The sequence below is a fragment of the Strix uralensis genome, chromosome 1 (assembly GCF_047716275.1).
Source record: "Strix uralensis isolate ZFMK-TIS-50842 chromosome 1, bStrUra1, whole genome shotgun sequence".
Taxonomy (NCBI): Eukaryota; Metazoa; Chordata; class Aves; order Strigiformes; family Strigidae; genus Strix; species Strix uralensis.
This window is the reverse complement of record NC_133972.1, coordinates 97,501,159-97,528,940: the sequence shown is the minus strand read 5'-3', so window position 1 is coordinate 97,528,940 and position 27,782 is coordinate 97,501,159. Positions and strand designations below refer to the sequence as shown.

The 27,782-nt window shown below is 35.6% G+C and overlaps 1 protein-coding gene across 1 annotated transcript in view; it reads right to left on the bottom strand.

The window, feature by feature from the left end:
• The window catches only part of LOC141938195 (ATP-binding cassette sub-family A member 13-like), a 166,216-nt gene that overhangs the window by 56,267 nt on the left and 82,167 nt on the right, over positions 1-27,782 (bottom strand). The window contains exons 31-38 of the mRNA XM_074857198.1: positions 24,310-24,326; positions 20,526-20,541; positions 18,389-18,620; positions 17,391-17,474; positions 16,758-16,827; positions 14,488-14,606; positions 13,434-13,521; positions 7,865-7,973 (exon numbers count right to left, since the gene is read on the bottom strand). Of these exons, the coding sequence (XP_074713299.1) occupies positions 7,865-7,973; positions 13,434-13,521; positions 14,488-14,606; positions 16,758-16,827; positions 17,391-17,474; positions 18,389-18,620; positions 20,526-20,541; positions 24,310-24,326 (735 nt within the window). The remainder of the gene's footprint in view (positions 1-7,864; positions 7,974-13,433; positions 13,522-14,487; positions 14,607-16,757; positions 16,828-17,390; positions 17,475-18,388; positions 18,621-20,525; positions 20,542-24,309; positions 24,327-27,782) is intronic.

Sequence of the window (27,782 nt, the reverse complement as noted above, 5' to 3'; positions counted from 1 at the left end):
ATTAATCCAGGCTGATCTGAATTGTATCCCATTGCTCTACTGCTATCAACTACCTGCCATACACAGTAAGAACATGTACTAGCAAAAACAGGGCTATGAATTCATGCTTGTGCAATTTTCTGTGCAAGTGAATTCATGATCATAAGCATAGGTTTGCCAACTTGTATATTTTGAGAGCCTAGTCAACAAATTTTATACAAGATCATCTGCACTGCTGAAACTGTTCAAAAAGACCCACAGGGAATTAATGAAACATGCAAAACATAATAAAGACAAAAATTACATTAAATATTTTATGAGGAATAACTTCTGCACAAGAATATTTAATGCATCTGGAAATGACGTCTCTCCTGAAATCACCATGGTCTGTCCCTACTAAGTGCACAGATCTCAAGAAGAAGCTAACAAACTTTCACATAACTGCATTGTCATTAAACAAAAGTCTGCAGCAGTTGACTTGGGTTCCATACACAGAAATACACTGCTATAGCTTTCTAGTACAGAACAAACAAAGACTATGAAAAAGATATAATTGCTGGGGGAAATAAAAACCCCACAGCATTAGGTAGCATAATGCTTCTTACAGTCTTGCATCATACAATACTTATCAAATAGCAAATTGCACTGAATTAATTTCCTTCAATAGAAGAGTCCCAAAAAATAATTGCTCTTCTTAAAAGTAGTAACCATTTTCTACAGTCAATTTCTATTCAAACCGTGTAGATGAAACAAAGGATTGCATTTTTGAAACTATATACACACAACTGAAATGAAATTTCCAAGGGTTGCTGAATTACAATTAAATAAAGCATGACCGTGTTGAGCTAAATTCAGTTCTGTGTTAGAATCAATGTATTAAATATAATACTTTCCTTTCATTCATTATTTTAAATTTTTCCATTAGTCTAGAGCATGAGGGTCTTCTACATATGCTACATTTTTTAGTAGCATTGTCCAAAAAACAGATGATGAATTTATATAAAGCCAACAAACTGGCTTGTAATTTAGAGAGGAAAAAAAAAGTTCCCTTGAACCTAAGGAGGAGTAAATTATAAACTATCTTCCAATAGCAAAATAGCCAACATTTTTGATATACACTATTTGATAGTATATCTATTTTTTTATAAAAAAACCCTTCCGTGTGCTTTTATAATCTGTCTCTTCCTACATTTCTCCAAACCACTTAGACCATCTTTCTCTACATATATCTCTGTCGCAATACAGCTGTTAGCATGATGTAAAATGTGCTTATTGACGCTTTCTTGCCTTTATATGCCTTCTTACTATGTAAAGCTGCCATAATGATGCTCATTAAGTTGAAAACTAAACACGATTTTTGAGGACTTAAAGTAAAAACCATAAATGACAGATAAACCAAGAAGGTCTAAATGACAAAGCTCCTATTAAACAGATGTATGTGGTGTTTATGCAAGGGTTTTTTTTAAGGATTGTGTATGTAAGCCTTGTGTGAACAGCCTTCAGGGCAAAATTTACCAAATCAGTATTCAGAAGGAAAAACAAGACAGGCAATATCAACAGATATGATACGATCCAGCTCTGTCTGCTCCTTTTCATAAATTTCTCAATATAAAATTATTTTTCCCACATCTACAGATTGTCATTATATTCTCCTGACTTAATTGCAACCAGAACTTTCCCAAATGTCCTAAAGTATCCTTTGTCTGTGTCCTTTGCACAGAGCTGGTCACATTATTTTTACAGTGACAATTTAGGCTTCTTTATGGGCACAGGTGAAAAATTGTGATAGCCACCAATTCTAATCTTTCCAAAGACCTGCATAAGCAATTCAAAAACAGGAAAAACTGTGACCATGGATGTTCTTATACTATATCAGGGTTTTAATGCTCTATTCAGAGAGTAAGTGAACACCATGATGCCAAGACTTTATTAGACCTTTTAACCTTCTCCAATATAAAAATGAAGAGCTTAAGAAATGAGAGGCACTGCTTAGAGTGGGGTTAAGAGAGGGCATCTCAAAGAAAGAAACATGACTGTATACGTGTTAATTGATGTATACATGCATGTACAGTTCTGAAAAGGAATGAAGCCAGATGTCAATCCCAACAGACAGACCAAGTAACGGGTTATTTTGGTAATACATTTTCTTAGCTGGTTTTCAGGTAAGAAAATTCTTTTTCTTTCTTTCCTCTGTTGTTTAGCCTAGTTAAGTATATTTTTGGTGTGTTCTTTTTTTTCTTTTTTTTTTAAAGTAAAATGCTCAGTTGCTATCTCTGTATTGCTTGTATTTTTACCAGGCCTGCAAGCCACATCAGTAAGGTAAAAAGAGGAGGGAAGTAGGCAGAGCTTCACAGTTTAACTATAAATTGCAGGAATAACCCAGTTGGGGGGCAGAGGGAGAGGAGAGTATTTACATTGGAAATGCCACTAGAAGCTCCATGCTACGTGCTTAATAGTAGAAGAGGCAATAAACAATTAATTGTACGCTCTTCAGATTCTCCATGACTTCCACTTGGTTTTCTCCCTTCAAGGCTAAACAAACCTATTCCTTTCCTTACATTGTTCTTGACTGAACTAATTTGGGATTCTAATATGTTAAAAAGGCATCCCTAACATGGTGAAATAAATTCTTTATAAAATGTTATAAGCATTATGACAATCTCTGGAATAAAATACTATCCTTTTCCATTCTGGATAGGACAGTTCACAGGAAAAGGGAAAACACATCCATATTACAGACGTTGGAAATGAACAGCATCTTGGTGGTAGTAGAAAAAATCCTGCCCTGTTGCCATCCAGGGGCTGCACAACTCAAGACATCTTTCATCATACCAACATCTTATTAACAGTCTGCAAACTGTATATTCAAGAGAAAGTGCTCTAGATCTTCTGTTTCAAATCTAAACCACCTGACCATCTCTCAGAAAAGAAAGTCACATGAAATTTGGCATAGTCGTAGAGACTTTGAATGTCTGCTTCCTGCAGGTTATAAAGAACATCAGGCACTGGTAGCCCAGTACATCCTGCCTGGGTGCAACTTTCCATATAATCACATGTTACAAAATCTGTGGTTTTGCAGTAAAAATGAGGACAGTGATATGAACCAAACAGTACTTTTTCAGTATAGGGTGGAGAGATCTAGAGGAAAAAATCTCACGCGTCTTCAAACTTGTATGGCATTACCATAGGGTAATCGGAGTTGTCCTTGGGCATATTTCACAGCTCTACACTGTATTTTGAGTGTCTCTGAGACTGTCTGTTGGCACTCCTTTGTAACCTATCTCTTCATTCTGTCATGTAGCATGTAGAGTCTTGAGTACATAGATCAATTTGGATCTGTGTTACTAATTCTAAATATCATAATTGTTACAGACTTGAATAGAAGACCAATCTAGGTTTCCTTATTCCAGACATTTTATTTCAGATTAGAATTAAATGGATTAGAATAAAATAAAATAGTATGTATAACAAAAATGAAGGTAGCATATATATAAATGCTTTTTACAAGCTCTTTGTGGGTATTTAAAATCTATGACAAGATTTCTGTTTGTATGAAATGAGACATTACAATGTACTGAAAATTACAACTTATATTTTATGAAGAATTTCACAGGCAGCACCTTCATTAATGATTTATATTTTACTTTCCCTCCAATAACCAGACATGGTTAAGAAGGTTCCTACTAAATGCCATTTCACAGTTTCCTTTGAAAAGAAGTTTAAAGTTACAATTTGCAAAGCAATCAGGAAACTACACAGTCACTTTCCACCAGAACTCAGCTGAAAATGGGTCTCTTGATCCCTTCAGCTCCTTTGAAGAACTGAATTCGAAATAAATGAGGATGCTATATGAACAGTTACAATGAGCCCTAGCATGAAAGGTTTTTAAAAAAATCAATGACTTCAATAGAAGTCCTGAGATGGGGCAGCTGCATTGCACAAGGCCTTTCTATATTGATACATTTCTGTTCTTTGAGTAATGATGTAAGAACTTTTTTTGACCACTGTACTTTACAGACATCATTGTAGGTGACTACCACTCCTTTTTTCTTTATATAGCCTTACCCTAAGAGGTAGGTAATAGTCCTTCCCCTACATTCTAGCACGATAAACACATTCTGACTCAACTGTGTACAATTAGGTGTGAAGAATAACATAGTTTTTCTTGATTAGAATTTCCATCTTAAGTTTAAGCAAAAAAAGTTGCCTTTTAGTTTTTTATTCCTTTTACTTCATTATTCCATTTTTTTATTTGCTCACAATTACATTACCTAATTGTAGGAATGCAGCATTTCAGAAAGAGATTTAAAAACATACAAACATCATTCAAGTAATCTTGAAGACCAGCCAGAGTTGCAGAGTTCTCACAAAAACCCAGTACATCTCACCCTCTCTGTTGAATAGTCTTTCTCACTTTTTTTTAATTAATATGTTCATTTTCATTATCTATCACTGAATTTATAACCCACTAGAAAATAAAATGTATCTGGTTTTCCTTTCAGTAAGACAGATGAGTTAGATTTTTTTCCACAATAGAAACACAGAGTTAACATGATTATGAAGCTAGAGGTGGCTACCCACATCGTACAGAAGATGAGCTGTTTTCATACAAGAACTGCTGTTCCAAAATCTGATCCATTAACTATGATAAACTGATGTAAATCAATTTGGCTAACTTCTGTTGCTCTATCTATTTACATGCACCTCCAGCTGGCACACACATTTTCTTCACCATACCACTCTTTACATGAAGATTACGAGAAGGAAATGTTATAACTTTCCAAGCATCCTCACGGAGCAGTTTACTGATAATCCCATATGGAAAAAAGAAATCTCTCCACTTGCAAAGGATTTGAAGATCAGGTTAGACAATACTTTTTATTAAAGGAAGTATTTTTAATCACCAAATAACTATCATTTCCTGCTCCTGCATGCTCAGGATGATCAAGAGTCAGTAACTCGGACTGACACAAGAAAAACAATCATCAATTTTTTTCAGTTTTTTGAACAGATACAAATCCCTCAGGATATAAATCAGCACAAGGTAGCATATGTCCTCTGTATTCTTGGGTACTTTTTCCTTCAAATTCTCATACAAAATCCTAAGTCTATATTCCCTGTATTCTCTTGACTGAAGAGAAGACATTAGACAAAAACATTCAGCCTCCTTCTCAACTCCTTATCACTAAAAACTATCACAAACTGGGAGCAGTACTACTGATCTTCTATGAAAGTTACTAGGTCTGTCCCTGCGAGCAAAGCAGATAGAACTAGGCACACTGTCTGTAATGATTCTTCACTTCTCCAGAGAACTTGGGAGAACTCCAACCGGGTTCATGCTCAGAATCACAGAATCACAGAATCATCTAGGTTGGAAAGGACCTTGAAGATCATCTAGTCCAACCGTTAACCTAGCACTGACAGTTCCCAACTATACCAGATCCCTCAGCGCTATGTTGACTCTACTCTTAAACACCTCCAAGGATGAGGACGCCACCACCTCCCTGGGCAGCCCATTCCAACACTCAAGAAATACCCACAGGATACAACTGCTAAGTGAAAGTGTTCCTCATTATTTATATGAGCATTTAAATAAGCTGTTGACCTCTTTCAAGATTGTTTCAATATCATTGCAGTTGCTTCTCTGTTTACATCCATGGTAATACTCTATCCTATTGAAGTAAAGCAAGATTTTTTTTTTTTTTTTTTTGTGAAGGAAGGAAAGACTGTGTTCTCACACTCCCTTTTCAAGGGTCAAATTGTTTTTATGTCACTTAAAAGTAATACAGAAGCACTAGTTCTGTTGACAGGAAAAAAGTTATCCTAGGAAAAAAGTTATCCTGTGAAAAAATCCCACGCCATTAACACAAGTCAGAATTACAAAGCTACACTTCTGCAACATCCTAACAAGCTTCCTTGCAGCAATTTCCAATAATGTTCTAGAACTGACCTTGCACCTAAACAGAGCTTGCAAGAGGAAAAAACAAATATCAAAAAGAATATATTTCAGTGTTGAAACACAGTATGTAGTCTTCTGACTGCTAATTTACAGGACTGCATATAACCATTTTAATAAGAACAGCATGTAAATGGTTCTTCTCCATCAGAGCAGTATCCTTAAATATGAGATAGTTCAAAGTCAAAGTGAACTGAGCTTAAGTGCCCCATATAGCACTGGAAAGATATTGAGTTTTTTAAAACATAAAATATACATATGTATTTGTCTCTACATACACACACACATATATGTGAGTGTACACACATGCATATACATGTACATACACATTGACATACATACAGATAGATAGGTAGATGACTTCTCTGTCTAGGATTTCTCTGACAGGTCCCTCTGCATTATATCTCAAGAGCATGATCAATCCATCTTTTTACACTTCTCCAATAGATATTCACATAAATAAACTGTTTTCTGGTTCATAAACTCTGCTTCTGCAGAGACTTCGCCAACATATTCTACCAGAAGATTACATAATGAGCCCATACTTGTATAGATGACAGTCCAAGTTTTCAAATATTTATTAAGCACTGTTCTGCTTATTGTGTTTCTATGTCATGCAACAACATCAACTATAACATTTTCACAATCCTTGGGACAACTATAATTTTCTCCGACTATAATCTGGATGGTGAGTCCCCTGTTCTCCATGACAGATATAAAAGGAAGGGTACTTAAATTTAAATTCCAGAATGGGATATCTAATGCTACAGAAAATAAGCTAGCATCAGTACTATTCATGAAGTGCAGGGAAACTTGATTAAAAATTGATTTCTATTAAAAATTGTCATTAAAATACCTGATTTCATTTCATTCAAACTTTCTGCAGAAATACATTACCTTTGATTCATTCACATAATTCAATTAAAAAAATAAAACCTCAGTCATCTTGAAAGCAAGCAATTATTCTTCTTTCATTGACATTCTGGAAACTTTTCTTAATGAATTTCTCATTTGAGATACTCAGGATTCCTTACATCTTTTCACTGATTTTCACCTTGTTTCTTCCTTCTTCATTATAAATACACTGAAAATTATTTTACCATTACAGACAACCACCTATGTTTTCAAAAACTCTTTAAAATTCATCATAAGCTATTTTTAAATTCCTCTAAACCAAACAAATTCCTCCTTAACAGAACCTTAAGAATGAAAGGAACTGGAACAAACAGAAGTTGGTCTCAACTATCAAGCCCAGATTTCAACATTCTAAAAGTTTACCTGTGTTAACAGCTGATTCTTTGTCCATAGTAATTTTTTTTAAGGTAATTTTGTAAAATTTTATTTTAACTAGTTCCCATACAGTTCAAGGATATCTGAATCAAAGAATTCAGATGTCAAATATGCTAATCTCTCTTTTGTTATGTACAATAGTAAAATATACCAGCCTCTCCTGTTCCTTGAGTAACAGGATGCTATGGAACATCACGTTGCAGTCTGAATTTACAGGATACTCTGGGCTTACCCTGGATATTTACATAAGGAGATAGAGTAAAATGACAAAGTTATGAATTCATACTCTGTTGTGAATTTATCATTCTATTTAAGCAAGCCCTAGCAGTGCTTTCACAGGGACTTACATCCCAAGTGTAGTGAACCAATTTACACTTATTCCATGGGAATGTCCTTTGTAAGAAACTCATATGGTATAGTGAGCTGTAAATTCAAATCTTGCCTTATTGTGTACTACATTCTTCACAGAAACAAATCTTATGTTTAATTAAAAGTTCCACTTTCAAATCCTCCCAAGAAATGTGTGACTCTGCAATCCTACTCTATACTATAAAAAATTTTCTTACTTAAAATTATTTTAGTTTATTTAAAAACTACTTTTCAAAAGATATGAAAAAAGACTTAAAGAAGAACTATTACCATACTGTCTCCAATCCACACTAGGAGGCAAATTCAGCCACAGAATGAAGTTATTGAGTTCATTTAAGTAGGATGGCAGCGAATGGAAACCTTTTTGGTTGTACCACACCTGGAAGAGAGAATGGAAATTGTGAATCAAAAATGAGTTGAATCGGAATGCTGGTCTGAAAGCTCCCATACCTTGAAGAATTGCATCAAGAAGTATCAAATTCTCCTGTTATGACACCTATTTATAGAAGTAGGTGAACTAGGCAGAACAGAATCAGTTAATTTGTACAGGTCTTTCAACAGCATGCAGCAGTTTGTTAGCTACTGTTGGAGCTGTACACCTACGTTAAGTTGAGATTTTCTGATTTAATGAAACACTGTGTCCCTTCCTTTACACACATTTGGTTGAACAAATAGAGGAAAAACAATTCAAAAATAACATTTATCAATGTAATTGAAAATAAAAAATGATGAGTAAAACTGGTGTTACAAGTGGAGAATATTACTGAAATTCAAAAAATACTTATCTAAATAACATTGGCAAGTGGCACAGAGCATAAAAGTCTAGGAACAGAATATCCTAAAAAGAACGAACCAAGGAGGCACTGTTTACAAGGTGAGTATGAAACTATTCCATAAAGGACAGAACTGTGTCTCTACCTTCAACAAGCAATTATCAGGGGCTTGTTAAGCATGGAAGAAATTAATATGGACCAACTTTAAGACAGACAAAGCAAGCCAGTCTCTCTGAGGAGCACAGGGAAGCAATTTTGCAGTAACATATACTTCATCCTCAAATCATGCAGAATCACCCCAACTTGATAAATATACTCAAAATTCACACTTCCATGTGCTAGAATCATTGCTGAGAGCCTGACATGTCCCAAAACCAAATATACTGAGGTTTGAGTTTTGTTTTGCCTTTGGAAATTGATTCCATTCCTATGCTTCATTACTGTTAATCATAGTGCCTTTGAATCCACATTATCCATACTGAAAACTAGGTCAAATTATTATGTATGTTTGTTTTCAGTTTCAGTGACATGTTTAAAATCATCCTTGATTACTATCCATTCCTCACTCCACAGCAACCTTCATCTCCCCTTTTTGTTTATGCAGTTGAAAAACTCTTAACCTTTGCCTCTGATATCAGCTATTTCCTAATCTGTATTTTGTACATCTTAGGTTAATGCTGGGCAATTCTCACTTTGTGTCCAGATTCTGTATCACACTGCAAAGTGCACAGTTTTTACTATAGGTCTTTCTTACCTTAAGACCCTTCTAGGATCTCAGTTTTCTTAGATCCTTTCTAAAATTACCATCTAACAGTTACATCTTGGAAACTTGCCTAAAGAATATTTTCTCACCACTCTGATGCTGTTCTCATCTAGTGCTCTTCCATGTATATGTGTTCCTCTTCTTGATAGTGGTGTAAACTTCCAGATTATTTTTTTATTATTATTTACCTGTAGATAATTCTGGTTTTATCTTTCGTGTAGTATCCAGCCACAATCCTTACTTGGACACCAGTTCCAGACTGTTTTTCCTGCCACATTCTTCTCTATGTTTCCCAGTGTAGGTTGTCTAATCTTCAGTTTTGTTTCTCTCTCTTAATAGTTATTTTCCTTTGATTTATTCTCCTGACTACCTAGTTGTTTGGATCTCCACATTGTACTCTGTTGTGAGGCAAGGTTTACAACACTTTAATTGTCCATTCAATTTCCTCCCATCTATCCTATATCATGCTTTCAGACACCACCCTGAGCTCCACTGTCATTTCTCCTATCCCTCTCACCCTTGAATCTCCTTTGTCATAAACTGTGTTAGTGATTATTTTTAAAATTAGCAGTTTTGTTCTACCAGTGCTCTTGCTTGCATTAGTTTTCACATTTTCTACTCTTCTTTATGTGGTTTTCATAACTTGTTGAAATCTCAACAGCATCTTCTGTCTCCACATTTAAAGAAAAGAAAGAACAAATCCCAAACTCTTTCTCCTGTTGCAAACTCATATGCAACACCTTTGTTCTCCTCCAGTTCAATCCCCACAAATTACTACATCAACTCGATCTCCCATTCTTTAATCAACAAGAGAGTTCTTTAAAGAAATGAAGTGAAATAGAATCTAAGTGTCCTAAGTAAAACTGAAAATCTTTGCACTGCTGTATCTCCTGTGCAAATAGCAACCAGAGCAAAGAAACATAAACAAGTGATCAAGAGTAGCCATTTTTTTTCGCACCCCCACACAGCCATTTCTTATTCTATCTTTTTTAAAAAGATTTGTGCCCAATAGAAAGTTATACATACAAAATGAAACTCCACTGCAATTGTGTTCATTGTATTGAAAAAAAAAAAAGGCAATTAAGAAAACAATAAAGCAAAATTCTAATGACACATCGTCATTTAATTAAAGCAGGGGAAAGGTCTCAAGTCTTTACAGAACACCTTAGAAATATAATAATGTGACCAATATTCAAACAAAAGTACAAAAAACCACAACAGAACATTGTGTGTAACAATACATTTCAATATCCCACATGTTAATTAGAATTCTTCCTTCAAGGTACATTATGAAAGTGAATGAAACCACCAGGAAATAACGAAATTGAATCTGGATATTTAATTGTTTATAATCTGGCAAAAGAGGCATTTGTGGCTGTTCACTTTATCAGAAGATACATTTAAGCTCTTTTTTTCTAAAGTATATTTTATTCTAAATTGATTGCAAAGGTAAAACATAAAAAAGGAAAAATATTAGTTCCAGCTGAGATACCTTTCATATTTCTTGTGTGCCACACAGGTAATTATTTACAAATGGCAGAAAAGAGATAAGCAATGAAAAATATAGAGATTAAAATGATTAATTCTTATTTTCATTATTTTATCTTCTATCCATGGTTGATAAAATTCTGTTCCAAAGAAGAACATGGCCCCTCACCACATTAAATATCAGTTCTGTAAAGACATGTTTTCCATTATTCCACACCATTTTTATCTGCCGTTAATATTCCAGAATAATGCTGGACTGACATTGTGATTAACCTATGGCCTATCAAGAAAAAAGGATGAGGAGGGGCAGAGAAATCCCTAAGCATTGGTGGACCAGATTCATGATGGGGAGGCAGAGAGAAGAGGTGTATGACTGGAGAGATGTAACTTCCTCTGGACACTTATACTGTTAGTGTACAGTAAAGCCTCAAATCTCAACCTCTGAGACTGGAAAAATACACACTTCAGAATGCTATGTAAACAGTACATAATGCCTTTCAGGACTATTTAAAATTACCACATGTTCTTCCTATATTTAATTATGTTATAAACATCAGTAACTATGAAATCATTATGGAACACTTTTTGCCCACATTATCAAAGGAAACCAAAGAATATACAGTCATGAAAACACAAAAAAAATGAGGGGGAGTTGTGCTTTTGTCACATAGCAGTGATCATCAATGAATGTCAATAATCAATGGTTTTAATCAGCCATATTTGTCATGTGGTAGATCTATTCTCTCTCATGCATGCACACATGCAGGTTCTCTGCGTGCATGCATATAACATGTATGCAGTATATACGGTATGGTATGATTAGGTAAAGTAAAATAGGTCTTGAACAGATATTTTTAGTTTGAACTGGAAAAATCGTTGGCTTTTTGAGTGGCAGAGAATAACATATAAAGATTCAGAAATTTTCTAAAATTAAATGAGTTGTACAGTAAGTCTCTTCAGATGCAAATTTCTCATTTTCTTTCATACAAGGCTATGTAAATGGTACATTCACTGTCTCATGAACAAGCCTGAAAGGCCAAAGTAAAAGCCTGGTCATTAATCACTGAAAGGTTAATGCAATAATTTGACATTGCATCAGTTGAAACCCACTTCCAGGAGGTATTTTAGATAACACAGTGCCCTTTATAAATCTACTCCACTATTTTCTTTGGGTTTGAAATATGAAGCTTACTCACTAACAGTATAACTATAATTTATCCCTGTGATGATGGCAGGTGGAGCTCTATGCCAAAGACATTAAAAAAAAAAAAAAAAAAAAAAAAAAGGACCCTGACAAAAACCACAATGCAGGCATGTCAAAACAAGAGTATAAAATTATTAAAAATACATAGGACAAAAACAGCAGTCAGAAAAACGTGTCTTACTGCAATCCTCTAGGACTTCAAGTTCCTAATGAAGGATTGATGGAAATGGAGTTCAAAGCTATAAGAAATCTGGGAGCAGAAGGGAGATTAAAAATGATACCAAAATGAGAATATATATAAGGTAGTGTGTGCATATAAGATAGGGAGATTTTTAACAAAACTAGATGAGGAAAAGGCATTGCAAACAGGCAGCGATTTTACAAAACTAAATATGAAATTATATTGAAATGGAGAATATTTGTATGTTGTTTTAATACTTTGTGTGATAGGGCTTATTTATACTGTTCCTTCTCTTCTTCTTTTATGAGAGCAAATAAAATCTTGTTTCTACCCCCATAAAACAATTTAAAGGCAGAAGCATATTTCTTTCATATTCTAATCTGGAATCTGGAAAGTCCACAGCTTCCTCTTAACAAATCTGTTTTACCTCGAATACAAAAATAGAGACCACTCACTGATATTCTTCAATACTCCTCCAAGACTGCTCTTCTTCATTACTGTTGTACTCATTACGGGTCTACATTTGAATGGGTCACAAAAGAAACTTTCAAAGCATTCCCAAGGAGAATAAAATCCATTGCACTGAATTGCCTCTTAGCATCTAGGTCCCATCTCAAGATTTCACAGTATGGAGATAGCGTATCCTTCTAGTGCATACCAAAAGGCCTCAAGGAAAAGTTCTTTATTTCAATTGCATTTGGAATAATCCTTTTCCTGACTTCAGAGGTAGCTCCAGACAGAAAACAATGGCATTCTGTAGCATTGCAAGACAGTATGATCTACTGTCAAGAAGAGATTCATATTTCACAACCTGACTAATTTCAGCAAGGCACAGTTTCTCTGGGATAAAAATGGAAAGCTCCTCATATTTGAAAAGGGGATTATAAACACAATGTAGCATATTTGTTATGCAGAAGTAGCTACTCCTAGAAGCTAAACTTTTTTTTTTTTTTTTTTTTGAGGGGGGGTTAGGGAAGGGAAGAAAGAGAGCAATGTGGCAAAGAAAAGTATTCCTTGCAGGAATGAAGAAAACATCAATAATAACTAATTTTGAGATGTTCAATTAACTTTTGTCAATTTTCACATTGACTTTTTGTGGAAAACAACAAGAAATAAAGGAATATGTGGCCTGACTATCCAAAAAAGTTTTAAATGCGAGCTCAGTTAGACTCTGAAGTAAGTTCACAGGAAAAAACAACAAAAGTCATATAATTTGACTCATTTAAAACTGCTTATCAGAACACAGGAGAATATTTCAAGAATTATGAACAGAGATGTGGACTATAATAGACAGAGGGCTTTTCTCCCAATTTCTAAATGTGAGGATTTTTATGTAATGATTTATTATTCGCTAAGTGCTGTGAAGTCTGGAGTCTGAATAAGTAAGCAACACATACATACAAATGTGCACACATACATGCAAACCTTACCTTAGCCAGAGGCTTAGATTTGGTGTTATTCAATTTTTTATCTTGAAGTTCAAATTCTTTCCTCCCTCCAAAAGACCAACCACCATATCTGATAACAGGAAAAGAGGTAATAACAAGTTACTTGCCTTAAGTTAACAGTCTTTTCTTGCAATGGTAAAGTGGTAACATCTACGTTAGTGCTTTATTTTTCAACTGAAAGTAAAACTTCACCTCTCACAAACCCCTCCTCTGTTAAAATGGAGGAGCTCAATATAGTCTTGAATCAGGTGAACTTTGTTGCTCTTTTCCGGCAAAAGGACTCCCTCAGATAAGTTTTTACTTCCTGAAAGCTGACATCCCTGAGCAACAAGAGGGTTTTTAGTGAGTTATTACTGACTTTCAGAATCATCTTAAACAGCTTGATTTCTTCCTACTCCATTCATATTTTAGCTCAAATCTTTCATCCTAAAATGTTTACTTTTATTTTTATCAAATCAGATACATTTTTTTTTAATGCATAAACGGCTAAGACTTTCTTCTTAGTGATCAAATCGTACTTGGTGTAGTATTTGCACTTATGTCAAAGGTAGTGTTGAGATGTAAAGGCATGTAAGTAAACCTCAAAATACAGTAGATTATAATCTCTGTGGCTGATATCACAGAACATAAAGTCTTGCCAGGGGGATACCAGCCCTTTTTACTTCAAAGAAAATATTAATTGGAGCATATCCACCTCTATTTAATTGTCTGAGGAATGGAAACTATATTGTTCATCTAATTTGCATCTGCATATATATTTTCTTTCTCTGAGATGCTGAAATAGTTAGCTGTGTGGCAAGAAGAGCCAGGGTATGCCTTAGAGGCACTTATCATGCAACAGCTGGAGGAAGCTCTGAGAAGTGACCATGGAGGGGGTTCCATATTACCTTAGTCTGACTCTATGTCTTTATAATAACCAACAGATAAAGACAACAACCCCTTATATTCTCAGTGACGTAGTTCTATGCTTTAGATCAGGAAGGACTGTGGTTTTTACACACAAAAGATAAACAAAGCTTAGATATTTTAAGGTTACCTTGCTTTGTTGGAAGGCCTCACTAAATATTCTTCCACAAGGAACCCTGAAAGATTATACAAAATATGTCCTTTCTTATTCTTCACATAGGGAGCAGAGGTATTGAAACTTGGACATATCTGAAAAACAGTATGCATAAAATAAGTAAAGAACTCTTTAAAATCACTGGCGCTACTCTAAGCCATATCTTTGAATTTTTACGTAGATTTTATAGCACTGCTTTTCAACTGGATTTGCCTTTCTCAGCTTTGATAACTTTTCAATAAATTATGTATGGTTTTATGTTTATGAGGCATCTCAAATAATTGTGTCACCTACATATTAGAACAACCTTTGATTTCTCTTGCAACCCTGTCAGTCAGTTTTGCTTTCAAAACATATATAATAAGTTTAGAAAGGTTTACAACAATGAAAAAGGCAAGACTGCTATCCACTTGTTGTGCCTGAGAAGAAACACAAAAAAGGCACCAGATGAATATGAGATGAAAACAAAATTCTAGTTAATGCACTATGCTTCTAAACATTTCATTGATGGACTGCAGAGAAGAATAAAGGAAGATGTTTTCTAATGATTCAGTGGGATATTCTTGCAACCAAAGAAAAGGAGACAGACATGATGACCAGATATCTTGGAAATTTTATAAAGTACATTATGTACAGAAACTGAAAAATTTTAGTGCTTATTTGATATCTCAACCCTACACAAATTAAAATTCACTCTCAGAGATTCTGATTTTCCATAGCTCACAGATACAGGTTCTGCCTTCACTGTCAAGTGACTTGTCTGCTTTGAGCTTTCATGGTTAACGGGCCTCTCCCTATGTGAGTTCCGACTCCCACTTTATTTAAGCTTCCCTTATTTTAAGTATATATCTCACTAGTATTAGAGGCAAATTTGTTCTTTGCCCAGCAAAGTAAAAAATTCATTTCCTCCTTCCGCTTTTCCCAAAACTGTATTGCTATACTTCAGATGCAACTCTTACTCTAAATATTTCTATCTGTATGAAGGAGAGAACTTATTTGATAGAAAGGTCTCATCCAGGGAAATATATTTGTCGCTTCAGACACAGTTTCACATTCTTGTTTATTACTCAACCTCAGAGCAAGTCAGCAGGAAAACTCACTAGCCAAGAAGGCGAGAAATTCATTATCTTTTCTCAAAATCCTTTCTTTCCTTGAAGGCTATTTTATTTTCAAATACACAATCCAAATCAAAATTAAAATCTCATTCACATGTAAATTCCCTGGTAGTTTCTATCAGCTAGGGTCACCTGCCCTTCCCTTTTGAAAGTAGTCTTCCAGATACTATGGAAGTGTTATGTTTTAACCTTCTTTTACATGAGTTTTTTTGTAAGCAACATCCGAAGTGACCAGCAGGTCGAAGGAGGGGATTCTCCCCCTCTACTCTTCTCTCATGAGACCCCACCTGCAGTACTGTGTCCAGCTGTGGAGCCCCCAGTAAGAGAAGGACATGGACCTGCTCAAGTGGGTCCAGAGGAGGTCACAATGTTGATCAGGGGGTTGGAGCACCTCCCTTATAAGGACAGGCTGAGAGAGTTGGGGTTGTTCAGCCTAGAGAAGAGAAGGCTCCAGGGAGACCTTATAGCAACCTTCCAGTACTTAAAGGGGGCCTACAGGAAAGATGGGGAGGGACTCTTTATCAGGGAGTGTAGTGATAGGATGAGGGGTAATGGTTTTAAACTGAAAGAGGGTAGATTTAGGTTAGATCTAAGGAAGAAATTATTTCCTGTGAGGGTGGTGAGACACTGGAACAGGTTGCCCAGAGAAGTTGTGGCTGCCCCTCCCTGGAAGTGTTCAAGGCCAGGTTGGACGGGGCTTTGAGCAACCTGATCCAGTGGAAGGTGTCCCTGCCCATGGCAGGGGGTTTGGAACTAGATGATCTTTAAGGTCCCTTCCAACCCAAACCATTCTATGATTCTACAAGATATTTCAAGCAATAGTTCAGCTATCTCTGACTCCTGTTATTACAGATCAATCTATAGTAATTTCTAGTGCATATACACACACAGACACTTATATATACATCAGAATTGTGCAAGTTCTTTCCCCGAAGACTTCAGAATACATAGCCCAAACATTAGATGAAACAGAAGGAAATCTCCAATCATAACAAAGCCAGTGCTCTGAGGGTTTATTTCCTCGTCCCTTTTGCTAGCCATTCAAAAAGAGTAAAGGTATTACATGTAATATACACACACATATTTTTTACATACATAAATAGATATAAAATGACATACCTCTTGTTCAGCCACACATCCACATGAATCCTGGGGTGATGTAGATTCCATCTGCCAACATGAATTATTTTTTCTAATGGGAATAAACATAACAATAGGAACAACCATTAAATAAAAGGAATTTATTACTTAACAGAAGAAATCCACAGAGTAATGAGAAGATCTGGCATCTTGAACACCTTCTTAGCATTTTATCACAGTGCCAGCTGTGTCTAAAACTATATCAATTTTACTCATTTGTATCAAAAGTGGATTTACCAAAAATATCTATATAAGTAAAGTAGCAAATGAGCTGCATGCCTTGTGTTTGCAGCAACAATGTAAGTAAAGCATGGTCACCACTCTGCATTCCTAAACTTGAAATTCTGTGATGCTTCCTAAAAAATGTTGTAATTACTGTCTAACTTTCTAATCGGAAGGTTGTCACTGACTTTTAAGGGATTTAGATCAGACCTTTAACAATGAAGCCTACTTATGTAATTTACCCAGATGCCAGTTCCTTCATCAGAACAGATTTGTCATGAACCTCATGCTGCCAAGAAAAGCTTAGGAGAGTCCACATTACACAGACAAAAATATATAGAATTTACAATCTTTACAATTTACTATTAAGGAAGTAATTACATTATTCACAGTTACCCTTGTTTTGAATGCATGCATGTGTGGTCCCAGTCAGAGAAATATCTCAGTAGAATCTGAGAAAGGTTTCCTAGATTATCATCTTCAGTGCTGATCAAAGTGGGCCACAGCGGGAAAAATTAAAAGAAAGGAAAAAAAAGGAAAAAAAAAAAAAAAGAAAAATAAACACAAACATGTTAATATGTCTAGTTCTATTAACTTTCAGGCTCAAGAGCCTATATGTTTATCAAGAAATTAAAGAACTATAGAATCTGTGCTATAAGAAACATACCAAAACAGCAAAATTATCTAATTTCAAAAACTATATGTGAACATGTAAAGAAAATTCAATCCAATTATGGCTAAACAACTCTCAGCCATCTTTCTCTTTATAAACATGTATTCCTAGCTGTTAGCATGGTTTAACTGTTTTTATATTTCATTTATAAATTCAAACAGCATCATGTTATGTTTATGAAGATATCTGGATTTTTATCCAGTAGAAAAAGTGATCTGTATTTGATATGCACTTGCTACAGAATAGTTCAGATCTGAGCTATAGATACTGTACATTAAAAATAAATAAATAAATCTAGTTGGTTTCAAAGTGGAAGATATAGAAACTAGAGGGCACCAGGCTTTGTTAGTACTGTGTGACACTTTCAAACCTGAAGATTATTTTGAGGAAATGTCTTCAGACATAAGCAATTAGTTAAAGTGAAGCCTGCAAGGGCTTGTTTAAATACACTTGTGCATTTACATATAAATGGCCATGTCTGGTATTGAAGCAGATTACACAGTTCAAACTGCTCCAAAGTCTTTGCCCTTTCCTCCAGAAAATCTTTTGCACAATGATTTTCTAATTTTATCTCTCCCTCATAATATCTATAAAAATGTACTAAACATCTGAAAAATAAACAGCTATTGTAAAAAGTAACCTATTATTCTTCCTAGAATACAAATGAGAACTCAAGGGTAAAGGTCCCAGAACCCTGGATATTGATGATGATGGATGAGCCCTTTACCTAAAGAAGGATTCTGCATTGTCATAAAGTCTTGGTGTCAGCTTGAGAGAAGGATAATCAATAGCCAGTGGCTTCACACTAAACAAGGCCATCGCCAGTGCAACAAAGAGGACAGGCAGCAGCACATTTGACAGACTTCCTCTCCAGTCTCGCCTAGCGTGGTAAAACCTCTTCATCAGAAAGGCAACAATCTGTGTGAGAACAAGATGGGCTCCACACACACTTGAGGTCCCTGTAAGTGAGATATCTGAGTGAGACAAAAAACCCCCTCTTAACAAACAAGAAAAATCAAAATAAACTTTCATGTGCTACATTTTCAAATATAGAATACAATAGTCTTTTTGATAGAAAAAAAAAAAAAACAAAACTACATAAACCTACAATGTTCTCCTGGATGGAATAATATAACCTCCCCCAAGTATAATTAATTAACTCTTCCTTTAAGGGAAAACAGATATTCAGCTAACAAATTACAGCTTCCTGTACACAGCTAAAGGAGTACTGAATACCTCTTTTCTCATGGTCTTTGCACTGGTACAACCATTCTTTGTGCATTGCCACCTTTTCTTCCAGACAAATTACTATGACAAACATGGCCTGTATTAGCACTAAGGTCTTGAACCACCTTGAGTGAAATTAGAAGCAACTTCTCCATAGGGATTTCAATAGAATATCTTCAGAGTATGTAATACAGCATCACAGATGCTAGAGACATGGATTGTCATAAAAGCATTCCCTTCATTTCTCTGCTCATACAGGACTGATAAAATTTTCTAATGTGTTAGTTAATGCAGTTTACATAATCCTAGCTCATGGGCTGTCCCTCACATTCCCATGGAAGTGTGTCCACATCTTATTAACATCTCACCAACCAGACATTTTCCTGATAGACTCTCCCTTAATTTCATTTTATTGTTCCTTGTTAGACACTCGTGAATCACACCAATCACTTTGCCTCTATTTTAAACCTTAATGCCTTCTACTTATTGTGCAGGCTATTACCAGCTCCTCTGACTTTGTGGCCTTGCCAGACTGAACATGCTTCAGACTCTTTTCTTCCTTATAACATAGCAGTGCCTGGTAGATTTACTACCACAGATATTTGTACCATAACAAGACTGAATAGTGTGTTTGTTGTAGTGCTCAAAGACATACTATATTTTATGAACACTTCTGATTTGTCTCTTACTACCTTCCCTTCTATATACTGAGACCACTCTAAGCACCATTTCCATGTTACATTTTAACAACTACTTGTATGGGAGCTTTCAAGTAACCTAAAATTAATTGTTCTTCACTTAGCACAGGTTTTTTTCTGGTTTACTAGAACTTTAATCCCATAAGAGAGATATGTGGGATAAATACGTGGGAAAAATAAATAGAAAAAGAAGTTGAACTTCTGACAGAGTGGCCATTGAGCAAAACAGCTCAAATTCTGTACTTTACAACAACTGGACTGTGAATTATAAACTTATGATTTTTCATATTAAAGATTATGTGTATTTTGCCATGAAAAGTTATAATCAAGTAGACACATTGTGGGAGATTGTGGCTTTTAGGGTTTGGGCCTACATAAGAGGAGGAAGTCATAGGGCTTCATGGTGACACAGAATACCTCATGTGGATTTCTCAAGGCTAAGACTTTTGGAAAAAGATGAATATCACATCTACCTCCAAGAACAGCAAAAAGGAGGTTCCAGGTAAATATAGGCTAATTGTCCTCAGTCCCTGGGAAGGTTACAGACCAAATCCTCCAGAAAACAGCACCCAGGATATGAAAAACAAGAAATGACTGGGAATAGGCAACATGGACTTGATAGGGTTGAACTGTGCTCTCTGAGAGGTCACCAAGCATACAGGACTGGTTTGGTGATTGAAGGAAGAGCACTGGATGCTGTTTATTTTGACTTAACAAAGCCTGTGACATGGTGTCCCACAGTGTCCTTAGAGCAAATGGGGTGAGGAGGACTACAAGGACTGTTGGCTGGACTGCCAGGCACCACACTGTGGGCTGTGAGCAGCTGTACCAGGTCCAACTGAAGAGGCAGCTGGCTACTAGGGCTGTCCCTCAGGGGCAGTGATGAGGGAAAATGCTGACTAACAGTACTTGTTAACATACACGTGTGCACACCTGCACCTGGAGGGGATCCACACTGTTTGGAGGCATCTGCAGGTCAGGCACCAGGGACAAGGAGAACCTCCTGGCAGCAGGAGCAGCTCTCCAGCAGCACCCAGGGACCCCAGTGGCACCAGGGAGAAAAGTCTCTGCTCAGGGAAAGGATGAGAAGCAACAGGCACCAGCTGGAACATGGGAAAATCTGACTTAACATATCAGGAAAAGAAATTTCATTGTGAGGATGACAACCAAAACTCAAGACCAGACTGGACACAGCACTGAGTAACCTGCTCTTACTTGACCCACTTGACCTGCTCTTCCAACCTTAATATTCTCTGAATCTATCAGATTCCTATTAACTCTAAGTAATTAATTTTGGTTTTATTTCTGGGGAAAAAGATTTCCAGTATTTATTCTTTTAATTCTGTAACTGAATGAATTTTCTTTTTTTCCCAGAAAATCCCATAGAACAGAAATTCTCTTTTAGCAGTTCTAATCACAGCCATATCTTGCTAATTTGACAGCTAACACAAATGGGATTTAGGATTTCAAATCTCTGTGGAGAGAAAATGTAGCTACAAAATTCGGATCCTGGTTCAGCATTCAAGTACCCAAACCAAAAACGGTTACATTTTGGGCTTGGAACCTGTTTTTTCTATAAATTGGACTAGTAGGAGAAGACAATCTTGGTAAAAGAACATTTTTTTCCAAGCAAACTTCTTATGAATGTATTAAACTCTTGAACTATTATGTCAAGACTTTCAATAGTTGACTCAATACAGAAATTGAGACACTTGGAAGCAGAACAATTTTCAAGGGATGAGTGTTTTCAGAATAAAACAGATCCTTAAGTGTTTCCAGCTGAGCATCCCTGAAATTGTAAAATATACCATCTCTCATTTATCAAAGTAGTGAAACGCCAGAAAAAGAGCATAGAATGAGATATTTGTCATAGTCCTGGACCTGTTCATAGATTATAAACATGAAATATGACTGAAAGATACTTCAAAATATTTGCCCCTTTGAATCTCAGAAAGAGGAGTATGACAGCTACTTTCTGGGGGCAGAAAAGGAAATCAAAGCTGTCATTCATTCTTTTTTCTTGACAAATGGAGCAAAGAGATATGATAACAAATTAATTCAGGTTGCAATAGGAAGAGAAACTGTCATCTTGAATAAAAATAATTGTCCATTTTGTCCAATATCCTGACTCTTACTCAATATTTCTAATGCTGGCCAGCCAAGATACATCACAAGAAGATGCAACAAGCTGTTCTATTACAAGTATGTTTACCTCAGGCGCTTATTCTTTTTACAATTATTTGTCTTTTCTAAAAATAGTATATGTTTATTATTTAAAATTCTCATTGAGAAAGGTGTCAAATGTCTTTCTGAATCATCTTACATTTCAGTCTTTGTGACCTTGAATTCTGTCATTCCTTGTGTTTCAGGTAAACACCAAAAAGTCTTGTTTATCTGTTTTGAATTTATTCTATTTGATGGTATTGGATATGCTCCTAAATCTTGCTTTAGGAAGCAGGTTATAGAAGTTTCCAATCTATCTGCTGCATAAATAATCTCAACCTTTCAGTATCGCCTTATGAAAATCTTTATAGTCCTAATCAACCTCACCACTTGCCTCAAGTCCCCTTATATTACCACTGTATCAGTCTCAAGATATATTGTGTTCAATGTGGCTGTCAGATGTGGAAACACTACTGATTTATACAACAGCATTATGCATTCTTGTACTGATCTGCGTCTCTTCTTTATGCATCATACCATTTTGTCTGACTGCAACCACACTGTGAAAAGTAGCCTGCATTGGGCTTTCCATAATTGTCTCAAAATGGCCTTCAAGATTCCCAAGGTATTAAATAACTTTTTTTTAAAAAAAGCTAAATACTATTCCTGTGTACACTTGCCATTTAATCCTTCATGTTTCTTAATCCTACATGCATAGTCTAATTTAATTTTCTTTTAACTAAAGCCTACAGAATTAATTTTTCTTCATAAAGCTTGTAAGTAATTTACCACCTACATTTGGTATGTATGTCAGGAGGCATAAAAGCAGCACACATTTATGGGGAAACAGTTTCTGATTACCACTGATAATCATAAAGGCTAGAAGACAGGACCAGCTGACCTCTCTGTTATGAAGTCAATTTTTATGCAGAAAGCTTATGGAAATATTCTCATTAATAATTTAGATCATAAAATTAAAAATCTGACCTAACTGTTAGAAGCTATCTTGCTTGACTTATGATTGCAATTATCCACAAGAAGTGCAATTATGTTCACAATTAAGTTGTACTTCCCAATTCATCCAGACTCTCCTTTGTATCATGGAAAAGATTTTTGCTGCTTTCCAATTCATATAGCTAATATCAGATACAGGAAAACAGAGCATAAGTCCTAAAATTTGGGAACCAAGATTTTGAAAATCCTTACCTATAGACTCTCTAGAATTAGGAGCAGAACCAAATATTGTAAAAGTCTCTAACTGGATATTAAGTGGTCTTTTTCTCCCCTTTTTTGCAGTTCTAGAAAATAATGTAATTCTAAACATTTTTCATAGCATAATAAAATAGGAAAATTTGCTATGCAATGGCAAAGCCAGGAGGAGACAATTTCAATTCTGCTTTTGTCATTTTGGCATTTAGACAAGTTATTTAGAGGAGGTTCAGATTTAGCAAGATAATCCTGGAACAGAAATAGCCTGGCAAAACAGTTGAGCTAGCTCACATAAAACTGGTTGCATTTGGAATTAGTATACATTTACTAACTTATCAGAAATTGTGCCAACAAGTAGTTCTAGGCTGAGCGACTGATCTGACATAATTCAGTATTTCAACATATGCCATGTTAGCATAGAGTCAGTGCTAGCCCACAAATCTGTGCACAGAATTCCATTACAAGGTATAAATATGTCCTTCATCTTACATATTTGTTTACTCATTATAAAAATATAATAATATAATATTGATTTTGTTTCTAGAAGGATTTTGATGACTGATTTTTATGTAGGACATTTGAATAAAAGGCACTTTGATGGTGGGAGATATAAAGGGAAACCTCTAGTCTGTGTTTCATACTAGGACTGATTCTTGCTTATATGTAATAGTGATGTGAGTTGTCTCCATACAGAGCTGGTCAGAAAAATCTATATTTTGGGGGGAATTTCACAAGAGAAATTCCCTTCTAGCATTTTTAGATATAAATCCCCCCATTTCCTCCTAGATTATTTCTCATTTTAAGCATTGTGAATATTTCTTCTAAAAAGTTGATGCAAATTGTTTCCATCTTAAGAATTTCCTGTCCAGAAAAGCAAAACTTCAGCAAAATTTACAGTTCCTCCTCCCTCCCTCATACATACTGCTTAATCCAATTAACTGACATTTTCTGATGGGAAAATATTGGGGTTTTTTTAATTAAAAATTCAGGTTTACAGTCTGGACCCCAGATTCCAAAGTGGTATTCTGCATAGGCCTGAAGATCTTTGAGACAGAGTAGTAGAAATCTAGGTAACTGTAGAGTTCATCAGTAACATGAACATATTTTAAAGCCAAATCATTGGTGTCTGTCATTCCACAATCTTGCAGAGAATCCCTTTCACAACTCAGATCTCCCAAGCCTTTTCCTCAAGCCAGACAATTGATCAATCAGAGGATTTCCTTCCTTTAACTAAGACATTCTTATTAGTCAAGATTCGATATGTTTAGTATTTTAGCACACTGAAGACCACTGAAAGGACAGCATGAAGTATGTAACTGATTCCTATTGGAAAAATCAAGAAAGAACCAACATAACCAGAAAAATGTGCTGAACAGTCTCACCAAAAAAAACCAACAACCAAATCCCACAGCCCAAGAAATTTTCCATAGAAAAACTACCAACAAACTTGTAAAGTAGCCTCTTTAAGCTCTTTATTGTTGCATTTCCCAGAGAAATGTGTATGAACAAAAGTTCATTTGTAAGCAAGAAGCTTAGGAAAAGAATGGGGCAAACTTCATTCAAAATACCCATCCTCTATTTAAAAGAAATAAATTCTGAAGTCAGGCCTAAACACAGCAGCTATGATCTACCCACAGCAATGTGTAAGAGGCTGAATGAAAGACACAGCCATGTAAAGTGCTGTTGTGCAGAAGGAAAAGTATAAAACATGCAGGAGTTAGAGGACAACAAGCCCTCATCCATAAAATAATTTTCTTTACTGTTTCTTCCTACATTGTTATCAATCAGTTACAGAGGTGCATCCAAGCAACAGTGTTTGATCCTGGTCATCACTGTTTGCATCCAGGATTTTCATTCAGGTTTGTTGCAGGTGGTAAACACATTATTAAATGACAATGGAAAATACTTTGCTAGTATCCACCAGAGAAAAGGAAAGAAACAAGACAGAGGTATTATTTTATTTTAGTTTTTCACAAAGCACTACAACAAAATCTGAAAAATATATAGTGCAACACACAATACATGTCAATATATTAACAAATAAATCAGCTGCAGTCTTTTTTTGTTGTTGCTGGGAGAGGAGGAACAGTTAAAATGAGGAATATTCCAGTCATGATTTCACATGAAATATGAGTGATACAAACACTTTAAGCACCAATCTAAAATACTCCTCTTGCACACTGATGCACCTTAACCCTACCTTCCATGGGATAGCTTTGGGATGGCTAACTAGTAAACTGAGAAATAATTAAAACCAGGACATTTTTGGGTACTGAATAACCCAATTGAATAGAATACATTATAGTTAGCAAAATAACAAACTAAATAGAATACATTATTTAGATTCTCAACCGTTCATTAAATGGATATATTGCCTTTGCTGAGATGGGCTAAGCAGTTAGAGGTGAAAATGTGAAACCACAGCTTCAACACTGCAGACACCTCTGCAGCAAACGACTACCCCAAAAAGACTGATTCCTGGCCCCCATCATCTTCAACTTTGGTACAGATTACTAGGTGAAGTTGAACAGGGTCCATCTGAATCTACCTCTTCCTACAGCAGTCCAGCATCAGAGTATGCTGCTGCAAATATCTACAAAATAGTCAGAACAGGAGATTTTCAGAAGGAAGAATCCAGCTCAAGGCATTTACTCACTCCTTCCAGACCTGCCACAGCCTCATTCACATTACAAACATCACCCTTTAAGAACTTGCGTTTTTTCAGTTAGAACATACCTGTATTATACAAATAGGTGAGCACCACTGAATGCAAACCAAATGTTTCTTAGCAATTATTCAAATCAGATAAAAACTAAAAAATTAGATCCCAATTTTCTCTTCCTTTACATCTTCACAGACATCCATGACTATTTATAGTAGACATTATAAATCTATCATATTAAGTATTAATTTAGGTATCTGTAATGCCCGTACAAGATACAAAGAAGGTAAGCCAGCCTCTTGAATTCATATACAACTAATACTGAAATACATGTAGAATTTCCTGACTGTTTTAACCTTCTATTTAATGCAAGAATACCCAGTCTCATGTCACTGCAAAAATCGATTAAGCTTTGTCATCACTCATATCAAAAATAACAGAAAATTCTCTAAAAGTATAAATGCCACATCATGCAACAGCACCTCATGGGCAGTAACAGATAAGAATTTTAGAACAGGTGTACATCACAGCCACTCTATTTTAAGGGTAAATTTGGGGAAGGAAAAGAGTCCAAATGACATTTAGCAAGTAAATACATTAGTTAGAAAGCCAGTGAACTGAGACCTCTGCTTTTAATTTATGGACCTGATTTATAATCTTACTCTCCCAAACCTATTTGCCTGTTTTATCTACTCATTGCATTCAGCCTTAAAACTAGACTTCAAGCTGTTCAAAGGTAGTGAGAATCTGTTTTTCTTATCCTTACTATTAGTCCATAGGGTTTCTGGAACAACAGGGTTTAACTTTAGATTGGGTTTCCAAGGTACCGCTGCTAGCATAATAAATGATAATAGCCCCCACAATAGCTAGGAAAAAAACAACACCCTAGTTGAAGCTGAAGTGTTAGCTGATGTCAAAACACCACTTCTGTTTTACTAGTATGAAAATGAGTAGACGTGTAGCCATAACAGAGACTCAGCTGAGACACTTATTTTGGAAGGTAACACTTTTATGAATGGTACAAGCACCTAGTCCAGTTATAAAAGCGCTGTCATAACTTTCAATGAAGGGAATTAATTTTCTAGTACAAAATAGTCAGTTTTCTTCCCTTCTCCAATCAGAAGCACACAAATAATGCACAAGCATAAAGAAATGGGAAACAATGGTGCTGCCTTCCTATTCATTACCCTACAGACCCAAAAGAGAAATTAAAGGGTTGTTACACTGACAGCCAAGCTGATTTGATGAATGGCCTTCTAAACTAGTCTGGTCCTGACAGAAGAGAAGGACACATTGCTCAATGCACTGTTCCCATAATTCACAAATATAGGGTTTCATTGCTTTCTACAGCTGTGACTTTCAGTGTCTAATACAATGTCTGTTGTTACATTTCCATGTTTTCTTCCACTTTGTCTCGGTTTATATCTCTTCTCTATATTTTAGTTGGGCTTGCTGCCAGCCTAAACCATATCGAAAAAGAAGTCGGAATTAAGCACCAAGTATTTTTTAGTTTTGTGTGGCAAACTCTATTGTGGCCAGAGCACTTTCATCATGATGAGATGGGCATATTCTCTGGAAACAAATTAAAGACAAATATTCAGCCAGGTGGACACAATCTTATCATGCCCTGAAAAGGAAAATGACTGTAATTTTGGGAGCCCTAATTCTCTGATTCTGAGTTTCTGCATGATTAACTTGCAACATTAACAAATATGCTAATTTCAATTTCCAGGAGATAATTTTCCAGATAGATATGCTTTTATTGTAGTATTATCTCCCCTGCTGTGATGCACCTGCAATTAATTGCCACGTGGAGGTGGGGACAAGAGGAGGAACAGTTGAAAAACAGACACACAATAGTGGCTACAAAATGGAAGCCTATTTGCAACTTCTGTCTGTATTCTTTGAAAGCATAAAAGCAAAGAAGTACAGGCTGTCTGAATTGCCAAAAAAAGATCCCAACTGATTTCATATATATTTATATATATATTCATCCATATCTACCTCAGACGTGGCAGAAAGAATACATTTGTACATGCACAGGCAAACATCCATTGGATGGATATTCTTCTGCACGAGAACATACCCTCTTATTACAATAAGCAGCACACTTTTTGAGATTGGTTCCTTTTCTTTGAAGAAGTGTAAAGCTATTAGAATTC